The sequence below is a fragment of the Balaenoptera musculus genome, chromosome 1, assembly GCF_009873245.2.
Source record: "Balaenoptera musculus isolate JJ_BM4_2016_0621 chromosome 1, mBalMus1.pri.v3, whole genome shotgun sequence".
In the NCBI taxonomy this organism is placed as follows: domain Eukaryota; kingdom Metazoa; phylum Chordata; class Mammalia; order Artiodactyla; family Balaenopteridae; genus Balaenoptera; species Balaenoptera musculus.
In genome coordinates this window covers 101,315,007-101,333,101 of record NC_045785.1, presented here as the reverse complement: position 1 = coordinate 101,333,101, position 18,095 = coordinate 101,315,007, and the positions used below count along the sequence as shown (strand labels likewise).

Here is an 18,095-nt window from a genome sequence, read left to right as displayed (position 1 = left end):
ACTCTACTACCCAAAGCAATCTACAGATTCAATGCAATCCCTATCAAACTACCAATGGCATTTTTCACAGAACTAGAACAAAAAATTTCACAATTTGTATGGAAACACAAAAGACCCCGAATAGCCAAAGCAATCTTGAGAACGAAAAATGGAGCTGGAGGAATCAGGCTCCCTGACTTCAGACTATATTACAAAGCTACAGTGATCAAGACAGTTTGGTACTGGCACAAAAACAGAAATATAGATGAATGGAACAGGATAGAAAGCCCAGAGATAAACCCATGCACATATGGTCACCTTATCTTTGATAAAGGAGGCAAGCATATACAGTGGAGAAAAGACAGCCTCTTCAATAAGTGGTGCTGGGAAAATTGGACAGATACATGTAAAAGTATGAAATTAGAACACTCCCTGACACCATACACAAAAATAAACTCAAAATGGATTAAAGACCTAAGTGTAAGGCCAGACACTATCAAACTCTTAGAGGAAAACATAGGCAGAACACTCTATGACATAAATCACAGCAAGATTCTTTTTGACCCAGCTCCTAGAGAAATGGAAATAAAAACACAAATAAACAAATGGGACCTAATGAAACTTAAAAGCTTTTGCACAGCAAAGGAAACCATAAACAAGACCAAAAGACAACCCTCAGAATGGGAGAAAATATTTGCAAATGAAGCAACTGACAAAGGATTAATCTCCAAGATTTACAAGCAGCTCATGCAGCTCAATAACAAAAAAACGAACAACCCAATCCAAAAATGGGCAGAAGACCTAAATAGACATTTCTCCAAAGAAGATATACAGATTGCCTACAGACACATGAAAGAATGCTCAACATCATTAATCATTAGAGAAATGCAAATCAAAACTACAATGAGATATCATCTCACACCGGTCAGAATGGCCATCATCAAAAAATCTAGAAACAATAAATGCTGGAGAGGGTGTGGAGGAAAGGGAACACTCTTGCACTGTTGGTGGGAATGTAAATTGATACAGCCACTATGGAGAACAGTATGGAGGTTCCTTAAAAAACTACAAATAGAACTACCATACGACCCAGCAATCCCACTACTGGGCATATACCCTGAGAAAACCATAGTTCAAAAAGAGTCATGTACCAAAATGTTCATTGCAGCTCTATTTACAATAGCCAGGACATGGAAGCAACCTAAGTGTCCATCATCAGATGAATGGATAAAGAAGATGTGGCACATATATACAATGGAATATTACTCTGGCATAAAAAGAAATGAAATGGAGGTATTTGTAATGAGGTGGATAGAGTTAGAGTCTGTCATACACAGTGAAGTAAGTCAGAAAGAGAAAAACAAATACAGTATGCTAACACATATATATGGAATCTAAGGAAAAAAAAAAAAAAGGCCATGAAGAACCTAGTGGCAAGACGGGAATAAAGACACAGACCTACTAGAGAATGGACTTGAGGATATGGGGAGGGGGAGGGGTGAGATGTGACAGGGTGAGAGAGTGGCATGGACATATATACACTACCAAATGTAAAATAGATAGCTAGTGTGAAGCAGTCGCATAGCACAGGGAGATCAGCTCGGTGCTTTGTGACCACCTAGAGGGGTGGGATGGGGAGGGTGGGAGGGAGGGAGATGCAAGAGGAAAGAGATATGGGAACATATGTATATGTATAACTGATTGACTTTGTTATAAAGCAGAAACTAACACACCATTGTAAAGCAATTATACTTCAATAAAGATGTTTAAAAAAAAACAAAAGAGAACTTCCAGCACACCATTAGAGCAAAAAAAAAAAAAAAAATCCCAGATTGAACACACTGAAGAAGATAAGAAGAATGGTTTCATTTTACCCACATCACCCCCTCTCCCAAGACAGTACAGCACAGTTCCCAGAGAGAACCTGTCAGTCAGCAATTTTTCTCATGGGGAAAAGTGAGACCATGAAAGTAAGCACCTAGCTTCCCCAACTATGCAAAACACTGCCAAATATTTGCAAACCATATATGTGATAAAGGGTTAATGTCAAAAACATATAAAGAACTCATACAATTCAATAGCAAAAAGCCAAACAATCCAATTTAAAAATTGGCAAAGGACCTGAGTAGACATTTTTCCAAAGAAGATATATAAATGGCCAACAAGTAAATGAAAAGGTATTCAACATTACTAATCATCAGGGAACTGCAAATCAAAAGTACTACAAGATATATTACCTCATGCTTGTTGGAATGGCTATTATCAAATAAAACAAGAGATAAATGCTGGCATGGATGCAGAGAAAATAGAACCCTTGTGCACTACAGCTGGGAATGTAAATTGGTTCAGCCCCTACAGAAAACAGTATAAAGATTCTTCAAAAAATTAAAAATAGAACTACCATACAAGTCAGCAATTCTACTTCTGAGACTACATCCAAAGGAAATGAAATTACTATGTTGAAGAGATATCTGCACTCACAACATCCAAGACATGGAAACAACCTGAGTGTCCATAGACGAAGAATGGATAGAGAAAATGCAGTATATATATATACAATGGAGTATTATTCAGGCGTAAAAAGAAGGAAATCCTTTCATTTGTAACAACATGGATAGACCTTGAGAGCATTATGCTAACTGAAATAGACAGAGAAAGACAAATACTATATGATATCACTTATATGTGGAATCTTAAAAAACAAAATGTAACTAAATTCACAGAGAAGGGGATTAGATTTATGGTTATGAGATGCAGGGTTTGGGGAGATGGGGAACTGGATGAAGGTGGTCAAAAGGCACAAACATCCAGTTACAAGACAAGTACTAGGGATGTAATGTATAACATGATGACTATCATTAACACTACTGTATGGTACATTTGAAAGTTGTTAAGAGAGTAAATCCTAAGAGTTCTCATCACAAGGAAAAAACCTTTTTTTTCTTTGTCTTTCTTTTTCTTAATCTATATGAGATGATGGATGTTAATTAAACTTATTGTGGTTATCATTTTACAATGTATGTAAGTCAAATTATGCTGTACACCTTAAACTTATACAGTGCTGTCAATTATATCTCAATAAAATTGGAAAAAGAACCTGGAAGAAAGAACATTAGGAGTGGTTTAATACAAGGAAGTATTATTCCTCTCTTACTAAAACAGTAGGATAAAGGTAAATATGTATGCTACAATCACAGGTGAAGTGAAAGCCACTTAGTCATTTCTCTGACAAACATTTGTCGAAAACAGAAAATTTTCAAAGCACTATGCTCAAATAAAGGAAAGACAAAGATAAATAGACATAACCCCAGCCCTTGAGGAACTTGAAATATAATGGGGCACAGAGTGACATAACTATTTTAATATAAGAGCAAAATACTATGAGAATACTTATATACAGTCAGCTCACCTTTGCAAGATAAAAGATATGTGAAGTTTTCCATAGGTGGAGAAAGGAAGAAAGGAATTAAATGCAGGAAACAAAGTGAACAAATGCACAGAGGTTTGAAATTGAAATTGCATGTTACCTAGGCATGTTGCAGAGTGATTAGGGAGCAGGATTTGGAATCATGCAAAATAAACCTAGATTTGAATTCTAAGCCATTCTATTTTTTTTATTATGTGATCCTGAATAAATAAGCTAACCTCTATAAAAATGGAGATAATAATAAGTATTGTTTATAGAACTGTTATAAGGATTAACTTATATATAAGAAGGCTACTCAGCACAGTGAGCTGTCATATAGAAAGAAAAAAAAAGTATTTGTCATTTTAAAGTGTGAGTCAATTCACTTTGTAAATTCCAAAACACTATACAAATATAAGGCATTATTTTTTTTCTGAAACATGATCAATAGCTAAAAAACACATCCAAATACATAAGCACTTTATAATATATGAAATAATATTTCTCAAATATTTATATCTGAAAGCGCTCCTACTCTTAAAGTATATTTATATGTCTTAAATATTTAAACAAGGGAATATGCTAAATACTTCTGAAAAAAAAGCTAATGGGGAAAATTATATTTTTAATCCTTACTCAAATTTATCCTATTATTTTCTAATATGACATGTTTATAAAAACTTAAGTTACACCTAAAACTTAAAATTAGTTACTTTATCTATAATGCCACAAAACCTACTTTTTCTTCTCTTTCTATTTCAAGTTGTTTCTTAGCAGACCGAAGTTCATTTTTGAGATTGGATAGTTCAGTCTCCTAAAGAAAAAGGAACATGAAGCTTATAAGTGCATCCATATATTTCTTAAGACAATAAAAATGCAAACTAGTGTTTCAAAAAAAATTTAGCTTTATACAGAAATAAATTCACTCATGAAATATATACACTTTTTAAAAGCCTACTGATATGAAGGCTCCTAGTTGAATATAACTAAAGATTTCATTTAGACAAACTTTGTATAGTTTGCTCAAAAGAAATGTTTAACACTATGTATACCTCACCTTCTCATTCTCTCCCAATCTATCTCACTCCTCCTTTCCCAACCTCAATCAGAGCTCAAAACTTATTCGTAACTGGAGTTTATAACTTTTCATTTGAAAAACAGAGTTCATTTTACCATTTCAAAAAAAGATTAGGAAACCACCTACCTATAAGATCTATAACATCCCTTTCATATTTATGATTATTTGATTCTATAGTTCAAAATTATGGTTTTATTTATTATTCTTTACTACCAGCCATGCTGACATGAAAATTGGCTTCTACTGCTATTTGTTCTCACCAAAGATGCTTTCACTGATGACTGTTCTTGTTCCTTGCTCTTATAAAGTCCTAATTCTGAGTCTCTTTCTTCAACAATTTTATCATATTGGTGCTATATTAAAAAGAGAAACCATTTTAGGTATATTAGAAGCCCAAAAGATTACGTTTTAATATGACTGATATCCTTATGCATTTAATATTTATAAAAAATAATGTTTATGAATTCAGTAATACATATTTGAGCTATTTTTAAATTGTTTCAACTACATTTTTAAATTCTAACAATAAAAGCAATGAAACATAGATAACTGTCTTGGAAATAACCCAAGATCAAGAAATAATTTTTTAATTAGAGACACTGAATTTCATAATTTATAAAAAGGCTAGAAACACAGGACCTCTTCAAAAAACAGCTGATTCCAGATCTTGTGCAGGGAGTACAAAATGAGTCTTGAATATTTTGTCATAACAGAAAGCAAGAAAGCTGTCACAGATTATTAGGGTCAAATCAAAGGGACCTGCCAACCAGTTCGAAGAGGCTCCCACTGGCCAAAGTTGGGACAATTTAAGTGTCAACAAGGATCAAAACTGTACTGGATTAAGACATACCAAATATGCTTAAATCTATGAGTTCACAATATTACTTAAAATATTTTTTTAAATCCTCATTGGTTACTTCATAATAATATCCTAGCAACAACTTATAAAGATTAATTGGTAGGTATAGCCCACTTCCTCTCCAAATCTTGAAGAGTATAGGGCTTAATTCCCTAAGAGAATGATTACTTTCAAACAACAATAAAAAATAGAGCACATTCACAAACACAACAAACATTGTCTTTCATCTATTTATTATTGTTTAGCCTAGTATGTGTTAGACACAGGTAGAGGATAAAAATATTATATTTATAGTTATATTTATTTAAATACATATCCTGGGTATGTATTTAAATAAATACAAGGTGGAAAAGTCTATAAGAGACTACTATGAAAATTGAGGAAAAGAGTGATTACGCCTATCCATCAAGACAATAAGGAGAGACTTCCTCAAGGAAGTGACACCCAGGCTCAGCTTCATGTGGCTAAGACTTGAACTTGGAGAAATGAGAGATCAAGAGTATTCCAGCTATAATTAGTCATTGTTGCATAGACAATAATTTTCACTGACAAATCAGAATGCTATATTTTACCATTTTTATGCATAAATATGGCTCCAATTAATAATTTTCATTACACAACAGGAAAAAAATTACCTTATGTTTTTCCATAAGTGCTACCATTTCAGCTATTTTATGTTGACATCGTATATCAATTTCTTTCTGTAATTTTACTGCTTCATCAGCTATTACTTTTGCTTTCTCAACCTATCAAATAAATTTAAAGTTTTTTAAAATTAATGCACAAAAAACAAATTTAACTTAAATGTTAAATTTAAGTTAAAATGCAGAAATCAAACACCAGGAAATTAGGAAAGCCAAGTAGAAAATACATTATTGTTTTGGTTTATTTTAGTTAGGGTCTTCTACCAAGTGAGATGACAGTATAACACTGTAAAGATCATTTAATCTTTTCAAAATGATTATATACTACCCAATACTCAAATACTTAGAATAACAATGATACTTTTAGCTTCTATTAAAAAAACTAATTATCCTTAGTATAAATTTATTAAATCTTCTAAAGAATCATAATGTTAAAAGTAAGAATTATTACTTTTCTCTTAAAATGCAAACATACAAATATAGGGTTTTAGTATAACAACTTCTCAAACATATTTAGTTTTTCCTACCTGTCCCAAAAGATTTTCTTCTAATAGCTTTTTGTCCTCAATTTCTTTCTGATAGCTGTCAGTCTTTTCTTTAAATTTTTGTTTGGCACCTTCTAGTTCTAACTCTAATTTACTGACCTTTGAATAAAGAAAACAGCATGAACATTAATAAATTGTTTGGATTACTTGAAAATATTCTGTATTCATTTTGTGGTTTTGTGACTCTAAAAAGATGATTTATTCATAGATATTATAGTTGGATCATTTTACTTACAGTTTTCATATGGTGAGATGTGCTTTATTTTTCACAATATCTATCTTTTTCCCTAAAATACATATTTAGCCTTGACAAGTAATATTTTAAAAGCAGCCATATTTTTATTTTTAATGAATTTTTCAACAATATTTATTTAGTCTCAATTTGCTGTTTTATTACAATAAGTAACTATTCCATTTGGACAGAACACACATGCGATTCAAAGAAAAACCACTGGGCTTCCCTGGTGGCGCAGTGGTTGAGAATCTGCCTGCCAATGCAGGGGACACGGGTTCGAGCCCTGGCCTGGGAAGATCCCACATGCCGCGGAGCAACTAGGCCCGTGAGCCACAACGACTGAGCCTGCGCGTCTGGAGCCTGTGCTCCGCAACAAGAGAGGCCGCGATAGTGAGAGGCCCGCGCACCGCGATGAAGAGTGGCCCCCGCTTGCCACAACTAGAGAAAGCCCTCGCACAGAAACGAAGACCCAACACAGCCATAAATAAATAAATAAATAAATAAATAAATAAAAAGAAAAACCACTAAAAAAAAAAAGCTTTATTGAGGTATAACATATGCAAAAAAACTACACATGTTTAATGTATACAGTGTGATGAGATTGGACAAATGCATACACCCATGAAATCATCGCCAAAATCAAAGTAATAGACATATCCATCACCTTCAAAAGTTTCCTTCTGTCCCGTTTTTTTTGTCATAGGAACACTTACATGAGACTACTCTCTTAACAAATTTTTTTTTAATTTTGTGCATATTTATTCCTTCTAATAGATAGTGTTCAGGTTCTTTTTAACTGATGCCTATTTCTTCCTATCCTCCTAACCCTGATACATTTTTTAAATGTTTTTTATTGTGGTAAAAGTCACATGATATAAAACATACTATTTTAACCATATTTAACTGTACGGTTCAATGGCACTAAGTACACTCACATTGTTGTGCAACTCTCACCATCATCCACCTCCCGAATATTTCACCTTCCTAAACTGAAACTCTACCCCCTTTAAACATTAACTCCCCATTCTCCCTCCCCACCCCCTCTACCCCCCAGCCCCTGGCATCTACCAATGTACTTTCTGACTCTATGAATTTGACTATTCTAGGTACCCCGTATAAGTGGAATCAAACAGTACTTGTCTGCACGTAATGTATACTGGAATGTATTTTTAAGGCTAACTTAATATATGTCCTGCAAACAGATTGTACCTTCTTTTTTTTCGCCCCTGTGCTATACATTAGGTACTCACCAGCCAACTACTTCATACCTAGTAGTGTACATATGTCAGTCCCAATCTCCCATTCCACCCCACCCCTCTCTTAGTGTCCATACATTCGTCCTCTACAACTGTGTCTCTATTTCTGCTTTGCAAATAGGTTCATTTGCACCATTTTTCTAAATTCCACATACATGCGTTAATATATGACATTCGTTTTTCTCTTTCTAACTTACTTCACTCTGTATGACAGTTTCTAGGTCCATCTACGTCTCTGCAAATGGCACAACTTCATTCCTTTTATGGCTGAGTAATATTCCATTGTACCACATCTTCTTTATCCATTCCTCTGTTGATGGACACTTAGGTTGCTTCCACGACCTGGCTATTGTAAATAGTGCTGCAATGCACACTAGGGTGCATGCATTTTTGGAATTATGGTTTTCTCTGGGTATATGCCCAGTAGTGGGATTGCTGGGTCATATAGTAGTTCTATTTTTAGTTTTTTAAGGAACCTCTATACCGTTCTCCATAGTGGCTGTATCAATTTACATTCCAACCAACGGTGTAAAAGGGTTCCCTTTTCTCCACACCCTCTTCAGCATTTATTGTTTGTAGATTTTTTGATGCTGGACATTCTGACCAGTGTGAGGTGATACCTCATGGTAGTTTTCATTTGCATTTCTCTAATAATTAGTGATGTTGAGAAGCTTTTCATGTGCCTCTTGGCCATCTGTATGTTCTCTTTGGAGAAAAGCCTATTTAGGTCTTCTGCCCACTTTTCATTGGGTTGTTTGTCTGGATAGTGAGCTGCATGAGCTATTTGTATATTTTGGAGATTAATCCCTTGTCAGTTGCTTCATTTGCAAATATTTTCTCCCATTCTGAGGGTTGTCTTTTTGTCTTGTTTATGGTTTCCTTTGCTGCGCAAAAGCTTTTAAGTTTAACTAGGTCCCATTTGTTTATTTTTGTTTTAATTTTCATTATTCTAGAAGGTGCATCCAAAAAGATCTTGCTGTGATTTATGTCAAAGAGTGTTCTGCCTATGTTTTCCTCTAAGAGTTTTATAGTGTCTGGCCTTACATTTAAGTCTTTAATCCATTTTAAGTTATTTTTTGTGTATGGTGTTAGGGAGTGTTCTAATTTCATTGTTTTACATGTAGCTGTCCAGTTTTCCCAGCACCACTTATTGAAGAGGCTGTCTTTTCTCCATTGTATATTCTTGCCTCCTTTTTCATAGATTAGTTGACCACAGGTGTGTGGGTTTATCTCTGGGCTTTCTATCCTGTTCCATTTATCTATATTACTGTTTTTGTGCCAGTACCATACTGTCTTGATTACTGTAGTTTTGTAGTACAGTCTGAAGTCAGGGAGTCTGATTCCTCCAGCTCCATTTTTCTTTCTCAAGATTGCTTTGGCTATTCAGGGTCCTTTGTTTCCATACAAACTGTAAAAATTTTTGTTCTATTTCTGTGAAAAATGCCATTGGTAATTTGATAGGGATTGCATTGAAACTGTAGATTGCTTTAAGTAAACAATACAGAATTGTTGACTACAGGCACTATGTAGTACAGCAGATCTCTAGAACTACTTTATCTTGCATAACTGAAACCTACACAAATTGAAAAACAACTCCCCATTTCCCCCTCCCCCCTAGTCCCTGGTATTTACTTTTCTAATTTCTGCTTCTATGTGTTTGACTATTTTAGGTATCATGCAGTATTTGTTCTTCAGTGACTGGCTTTTGTTGCTGAATTGTAAGTATTCTTTACATATTCTGGATATTAGATCATTACCAAATAATGACTTGCAAATATTTTTTCCAATTCTGTGGTTTGTCTTTTCACTCCCTTGATAGAGTCCTTTCATCCTCTGATAGTGTCCTCTTGAACATTATCAATAGAGTGAAAAGATTCATTGCAATCTCTACCCAAATTCCAACTGCCTTTTGTCGGAACAAATTGATCCTAAAGTTTACAAGGAATTCCCAGGGACCCTGGATAGCCAAAACAATCTTGAAAAAGAACAATGTTGAAGGACACATAATCCCCAATTTTAAACTCACTACAAAGCTACAGTAATCAAAACAGCATGGTACTGACATAAGGTAAACATATGGATCAATGGAATAGAATAGGAAGTCCAGAAATAAAGCCATACAACTATGGTCAACTTAGAATGACAAGACAATTCAATGGAGAAAGAACAGTTTCTAACAAATGTTGTTAAGACAAATAATAAGCACATGGAAAAGAATGAAGTTGGACTCTTATCTCATATCACATTACAAAAATAACTCAAAATAGATTAAAGATCTACATGTAATAGCTAAAACCGAAAACTCTTAGAAGGAAATAGGAGTCAAAATTCGTGACAATAGATTTGGCAATAGATCCTTAGATATGACACTAAAAACACAAGCAACTAAAGAAAAACAGTTAAAATGGATTCCATTAAAAAGCATACTCAGTATTACTGAGATTAATTTTCTATAAAGAATCAACACCTTCAAGTTCTATTTTTTCCATATATTTTGTACAAATATTTACTAATATAATAATTATCAAAACAAAGAGGACCTTGGGACTTCCCAGGTGGTCCAGTGTTAAGAATCCGTCTACCAGTTCAGGGGACGTGGGTTCGATCCCTGATCAGAGAACTAAGATCCCACATGCCTCAGGGCAACTAAGCCTGTGCACTTCAACTATTGAGCACAGGGACCACAACTGGAGAGCCCACATACTGCAACTACAGAGCCCATGTGCTCTACAGCCCACACACCGCAACAACAGATCCCGTGTGCCGCAGCTGAGACCTGATGCAGCCAAAAATTAAAAAAATAAATAATAAAATAAATATTTTAAAAAAGAGGACCTTTAATTAGCACCCACTCTCCAGAATCACTTATGGCATTAGGACTGAATTAGAATTGAGGAGGGGGTAGAGGACAGTGACAGGAATTGGGGAAGGGAGGCATGGGTAATTTAATAATGAAACAGACTGTATTCTGTACCCATGGAAGAACCACCAACTTTATTTTTCTTAATATTTATTTATTTATTTGGCTGTGCCGGGTCATAGTTGCAGCATGTGGGATCTTCATTGCTGCATGCGGGATCTTTTAGTTGAGGTGTGAGGAACCTTTAGTTGTGGCACATGGGTCCTTTAGTTGCAGCATGCAGGATCTTTAGTTGTAGCATGTGAACTCTTAGTTGTGGCATGTGGGATCTAGTTTCCTGACTAGGGATCAAACCGGCCCCCCTGCATTGGGAGCACGGAGTCTTAGCCACTGGACCATCAGGGAAGTCCCACAATCACCAACTTTAAAACACAGAACATTATCAATGTTGATAAAGGCTTCTGAATGCCTCTGTTCATTAGTTTCCCCTTCTGCTCCCTCAAGTGTAACAAAGATTCTTAATATTCATGAGTCCCTTCCCCTTTTTTATAGCTTTACTGCATAATGATATATCAGTATTTCAGAGTTTTTTGTTTCAGACTCTATATAAATGTTTTCTTAGTATGTATATTTTTCTGTCTTGCATTTTCACTCAGCAGTAGGTTTTACATATTCATGTGTGTATAGTTCCTTTATTTTCTCTGCAGAGTAGTGTTCCATTGTATGAATATACCATGGTTTACTTATGTACTCAACTGTTCACAGACACTGAATTGTATCCAACTTGGAGATAATACACACGATAATGGTGTGACTATTCTCAAAAACATTGTCTCCTGGTACAAATGTATAAATTTCTCTATATCCAGATCTGAAATTGCAGGTTGCATGTTCAACTTTACAAGATAACGACATTGTTTTCCAAAGTACATGTACCAATTTAAACTCCCAGCAACAGTGTGTGAATATGTATATCAATTTGGAGAGAACCAGCATTTTCACATAAATGGTATATTGTTAAAATTACATTTTCTAATAGCTTGTTGCAGATGTTTAAGACTAGTAATTTTTTCTGTGTAATGATTATATATCTATCAACCTTACTAAACAACTCAATACTTTATTAACTCATCTGGAGATTCTTATAGATTTTCTACAAATGCAACTCCAATCTAAAACCATCTGAGTCTGAAGTTTGTTTTGTTGAAAGATTTTAAACTGCTGATCCAATCTCCTTAATAGGACTATTCAGGTTAATTATTCTTTTTGAGATTGTTTTGGTTAATCTACTTCACTTTATATTTTTTATATCTTTCAAATATATTGGCATAATAATGTTCATAGTAAAGGTATTAACTTCAGACCTTCATTAAAAAAAACACATGTTGTAATTTCTAGATTAATAGAATTGTGGTTAGAGGACATATTCTGTATGATTTCAAGCCTTTGAATTCTGTGGCCCTATACATGATCATTTTTGTTAACTATCTGAGTGTTCTTGAAAAATATGTTTCCTTCACTTTTTGATCTAAAAATGTCCTTATTTCTCCAACATAAAAGAGAGACATGTTGTGGACATAATTCAAGGTTGATCTTTTCTCTGTACTTGAGAATATTGTTTCACTGATTTCTAACTTCCACTGTTGCTTGCTAAGATGTCCATGGTAAATCTCTTGTCATTCTTTCATTGGTGATCTCTCATTTCTCTCTAGCTACTTTTAAGACCTATGTGTGTCTAACATTCTGTAGTTTTACTGTACTAAGTCTAGTTCTGGATTTATTCTAATTTTTCCTTCTAGGTATCCATCAGTCTTCCTATATCTATGAATTCATGTATTTCATCAATTCTAAACATTCTTAGTATTTATTGCCTCTCCCCAATTCACTCTATTCTTTCCTTCTTCCTGGGCAATACAAAACCCTTATAAAAACAAATTCATTAAAATATGTGACAATAATAAGAGTATAATAGCATATAAGTTAGACATGAGAGAGAAAGGAGATTATGTATTCTGAAGCTGAAATGTACCAGTAAAAAGGACAAAAATTATGAACTCCAGCTGTATGTTGTTCATAAGAGACACATCTAAAACAAAGATATAGAAAGCACAATAGTAAATAGGTTGTTAAAAATACCATGCTTAACACAACATTGTAAATCAACTATACTCCAATAAAAATTTTAAATAAATAAATAAAACCCTGCAAACACTAAACACTAAGAAGAAAACTGGTATAGTTATAACAATGAAAAAGAAGAATTATTCTCTAAGGCAAGAAAACACTATTACATAGATAAAGTGAGTGTCTTTAAAGTGGAAAAAAAGTTCTATTATGTATAGAATATACAGAATATATATAGAATATATATTAAGTATATATATAAAGTTCCACATTGTATAATAAAAAATTACGTATATTATAGTATGTACCTAATAACGTGGTATTGAAAGAAAAACTGACAGAACTGCAAGGAAGAATAGAAATCCACAATCATCAAGTGAGATTTTTTAACACATCAATCTCATTCAAGTAATAAAACATGAAGAAGGCTTCCCTGGTGGCGCAGTGGTTGAGAGTCTGCCTGCTAATGCAGGGGACACGGGTTCGAGTCCTGGTCTGGGAAGATCCCACATGCCGCGGAGCAACTGGGCCCGTGAGCCACAGCTACTGAGCCTGCGCGTCTGGAGCCTGTGCTCCGCAACAAGAGAAGGCCACGATAGTGAAGAGGCCCGCGCACTGCGATGATGAGTGGCCCCTGCTTGCCACAACTGGAGAAAGCCCTCGCACAGAAACGAAGACCAACACAGCCAAAAATAAATATAAAAATAAATAAATAAATAAGACCTGGTGCAACCAAATAAATATTTAAAAAAAAAAAAAATGAAGAAAAAAGAAGTAAAGATATAGAATCAATAAATATGCAGAAGTTTAAAGAATATGACTATAATCTTGACCAAATGGAACACTTCACCCAACAACTGTAGAATACACATTATTTTCAGATATATGGGTGTGTTTATAAAAAGTAACCCTATATTGGGCCATCAAGCAAATGTCAATAAATTCCAAAGTACTGAAGTCATACCAGAGTGTGTTCTCTAATACAATGTGCTTATGATAGAAATCAATTCCAAAAACATAACATGCCGTTAAGCTCAGAAACTGAGAAATATAGGAAGGTATTGAACAAAACAATACTAATTTAATATATATCTAAACCTATGAGACACAACTACAACAAGCTTAGAAGGAAATACATTGCCTTAAAATGTGTACACTGGAAAGACTGAAAATTAATTATCAAAGAATTAATATCAAATTGGAAAAAGAACATAATGAAAAAACAATAAAAGGAGGAGAAAATAATAAAGAACAGAAATTAATGAAACAAAAACAAGCACCCTACAGAGAAGATCAAAAAATCCAAAGTTGTGTTTTTTTAAAACTTCCAAAATTGATAAATGCCTGGTAAGACTGACCAAGAATAACAAAAGGCATAAATAACCAGCATCAGGATTGAAAAGAGGACAATACTATAGATGCTACAATTTTCAAAATATAGAAAATGTAGATTAACAGGGCAAAATCCCCCCAAAATATTATTTACTAAAATTGAAAGAAATAGTAGGATACAAAATGAACATACAGATATCTGTTGCATGTCTAAACACTAACAATGAACAAGCAGAAAGAAAAATTTTTTTAAAATCCCATTTGAAATTGCAAAAAATAGAATAAAATACCTAAGAATAATCTAAATAAAGAGGGAAAGACCTGTACTCAGAAAACTATAAGACACAGATGAAAGAAATTGAAGTCACCACACAAAAAAATGGGAAAATATACTAAGCTCAGGGATTGGAAGAATTAATACTGTTAAAATGACCATACTACCTAAGGCAATCTACAGATTCAGTGCAATCCCTATCAAAATACCAATGGCATTTTTCACCAAACTGCAACAAATAATTTTAAAATTTGTATGGAAACATGAAAGATCCCAGATAGCTAAAATAATCTTGAGAAAGAACAGCAAAGCAGGAGGTATCACACTCCCTGACTTCAACACTGTACTACAAAGCGACAGTAATCAAAGGAGCTGGCACAAAAACAGACACATAGATCAATGGAACAGAATAGAGAGTCCAGAAATAAACCTATGCTTATATGGCCAATTAATCTACAACAAAAGAAGAACACACAATGAGGAAAAGACAGCCTCTTCATAAATTGTGTCGAGAAAACTGGACAGCTACATGCAAAAGAATCAAATTGGACTACTTTCTCACACCATATACAAAAATAAACAAAATAGATTAAAGACTTAAATGCAAGACCTGAAACCATAAACCTCCTAGAAGAAAACATAGGCAGTATGCTCTTTGACACTGATCTTATCAATATTTTTTTTTGGATATGTCTTCTCAGGCAAGGGTAACAAAAGCAAAACTTAAACAAATGGGAATCAAAATAAAAACTTTTGCATAGAGAAGGAAACTATCAACAAAATGAAAAAGCACTCTACTGAATGGGAAAAAATATTTCTAACAATATATCTGATAAGGGATTAACATCCAAAATATACAAAGAGCTCATACAACTCAACATCAAAAAAAACAAGCAACTCGATTAAAAAATGGACAGAAGACCTGAATAGACATTTTTCCAAAACAGACATGCAGAAGGCCAACAGGCAGATGAAAAGATGCTTAACATCACTAATCATCAGGGAAATGCAAATCAAAACCACAGTGAGGTGGGGAGGAGTCAAGATGGCAGAGTAGGAGGACATGGAGTTCACCTCTCCCAACGAATACATCCACAAATGGAACAATTCTCACAGAGCACCTGCTAAACACTAGCAGAGGACCTCGGACACCTAAAAGGACAAGAAAGATTCCTGCATAACTCAGTAGGACGAAAGAAAGGAAAAAAAGAGGAAGTGGGATGGGACCAGTGCCCCTGGTGGGCAGCTGAAGAAGAGGAGAGGTTCCTGCACCCAGGGAAGCCCCCTCACCAGTGGAGAGATCAGCTGGGACACAAGGGGAACTTCAGGGGCTCGAAGGAGAACACAGCAACCAGTCTGTGGCAGGCATCACAGAGTGAGACCTACACAGATGGTCCATGCCACAGCCCTGCACGCCCCAGCCTGAGACATGTGTCTGCCACTGCGGGCGGGGGCTGGGTGCTGGAACATGGGGTTTGGAGAGCAGACCCAGGGAGAGGTCTGCTGTTGGCTGCGAGGAGACAGCCTGAAGGGACGGGAGTGAGGAACTCCGCAACTGGGAACGTTCGTGGAAGAAGCCTGGGGCACCATAGAAGCGAAGCATCGTTGTTGAGTGGCACATGAAGGGCGGGGCTGTCATTGCAGCCTCTTTCCCCATGTGCTGGCCCTTGCCTCCATGGGCATTAGGAGGAGCTCCCGCCTGAGCGGACCTGCATGCCCTGGTCACCGCCTCAGCTCCCCCCAACCTGTCTGGGTGGGCTCACATACCCAAATCGCCGCCCCAGCCCCCTCTGGCCAGGGCAGGCTCATGTACTCTGGGGCAGCCTCGGGAGCAGACACCGGTGGGTGACCCACATGCAGATGTGGAGCTGAAACCAAAGCTGAGCCCCAGGGGTTGTGTGACTAAGGAAGAAGAGCTGAAATCTCTCCCTGAGGCTGTGCAAACCACAGATTTACACCCCCGTTGCCAGTTTTGTAAATTCAGCACCTGTGGAACATTTGAACAGACAATGAGTGCTCCCGCAGATGAGACAGGTCTAGCTTTAGCAGGTGGAGGGTTTGTGGGCACATACACGCAGGAGTTAGGCTAGGCCAGAGTCTGAGCAGCCTCCATAGCTCCAACAGTGGGTCCAGGTGCACGATTACTGCAGTCCTTGGACCTGACTTCAGTAGGTCTGCGGTGGTGGCCTGGCGAAAACAACGCCTAAGAGACACTAGGGCCAATCAATTGCCGGCATACCCACAGTTAAGGTGGGCCACGAGCACTGCCAACAAAAATGTAATTTGTGAGCCTACACAATGGGTAAAAGGTGACACAACAGAGCATGCTCACAGGTGAACAGTTTCAGAGGAGTAATATTTAGCGGCATCTCTCCCAGTGGGAATGCTCCAATCCTGCCTACCTAGCACTGCAGATCAGAAACACAGCTCCAAAACAGATCTGGGGGCCTCTACTCCAAGAACTAGGGAGCACACCCTGCCCCTGACAGGGCTGTGATAACCACAGAGCAAAGGGGAGGCCCCACTCAATATCCAGTGCAGGCTCTGGTCACCACAACCTCCTATCAAGGGGATAACGGCCAGCATACACTAGGAAACAGGTGGCAGACATCCATACTAAAAACAGCCCTCAAACCAAAAACTATTAAACACACAGAGACTACACAAGGATGTTCCCACATAAAAATAGCCCTCCAACACAGTGTGAGGCTCTGGCATCGGGAGGAAGAACCACCAGAGCATTTGGCTTTGAAGGCCAGTGGGGCTTGAGTGCGGGAGCCCAACAGAGCTGAGGGATACAGAGACTCCATTCTTAGAGGGCACACACAGGGTCTCATATGCACTGGGACCCAGCACAAAGCAGTATCTCCATAGGAACCTGGGCTAGACCTACCTAGGGGTCTTGGAAGGTCTCCTGGGGAGGCACGGGTCGGCTGTAGCTCACTTGGAAGCAAGGACACTGGTTGCGGAGGCCTCAGGGAATATTGATCAGCATAAGCACTCCTGGAAGTTCCCATTTCAGCACCAAGACCCAGCCCCACAAACAGCATGCAGGCTCCAGCGCTGGAACATCTCAGGCCAAACAACCAGCAGGATAGGAATACAACACCACCCATCAGTAGACAGGCTGCTTAAAGGAGTACTGAGCTCACAGCCACCTCAAAACATATCCCTTGACACAGTCCTGCCCACCAGAGGGACAAGACCCAGCTCCACCCACCAGAGGGCAGGCACCAGTCCCTCCCACCAGGAAGCCTCCACAAGGCCCTGGACCAAACTCTTCCACCAAGGGGCAGACACCAGAAGCAAGAGGAACTATGATCCTGCAGCCTGCGGAAAGGAGACCACAAACACAGAAAGTTAGACAAAATGAGATGACAGAGAAATATGTTTCAGATGAAGGAAAAAGATAAAAACCCACAAGAACAACTAAATGAAGAGGACATAGGCAACCTACATGAAAAAGAATTCAGAGTAACAATAGTAAAGATGATTCAAAATCT

General features: G+C 36.7%; 1 protein-coding gene across 2 annotated transcripts in view; it reads right to left on the bottom strand.

Annotated features, from left to right (window-relative positions):
- The window catches only part of SYCP1 (synaptonemal complex protein 1), a 169,399-nt gene that overhangs the window by 31,127 nt on the left and 120,177 nt on the right, over positions 1-18,095 (bottom strand). Inside the window, exons 23-26 of one of the 2 annotated variants that reach the window (XM_036867739.1) lie at positions 6,494-6,610; positions 5,958-6,068; positions 4,724-4,816; positions 4,125-4,199 (exon numbers count right to left, since the gene is read on the bottom strand). In XM_036867739.1, the coding sequence (XP_036723634.1) occupies positions 4,125-4,199; positions 4,724-4,816; positions 5,958-6,068; positions 6,494-6,610 (396 nt within the window). The remainder of the gene's footprint in view (positions 1-4,124; positions 4,200-4,723; positions 4,817-5,957; positions 6,069-6,493; positions 6,611-18,095) is intronic. The other variant, XM_036867746.1, reaches the window with a different exon arrangement.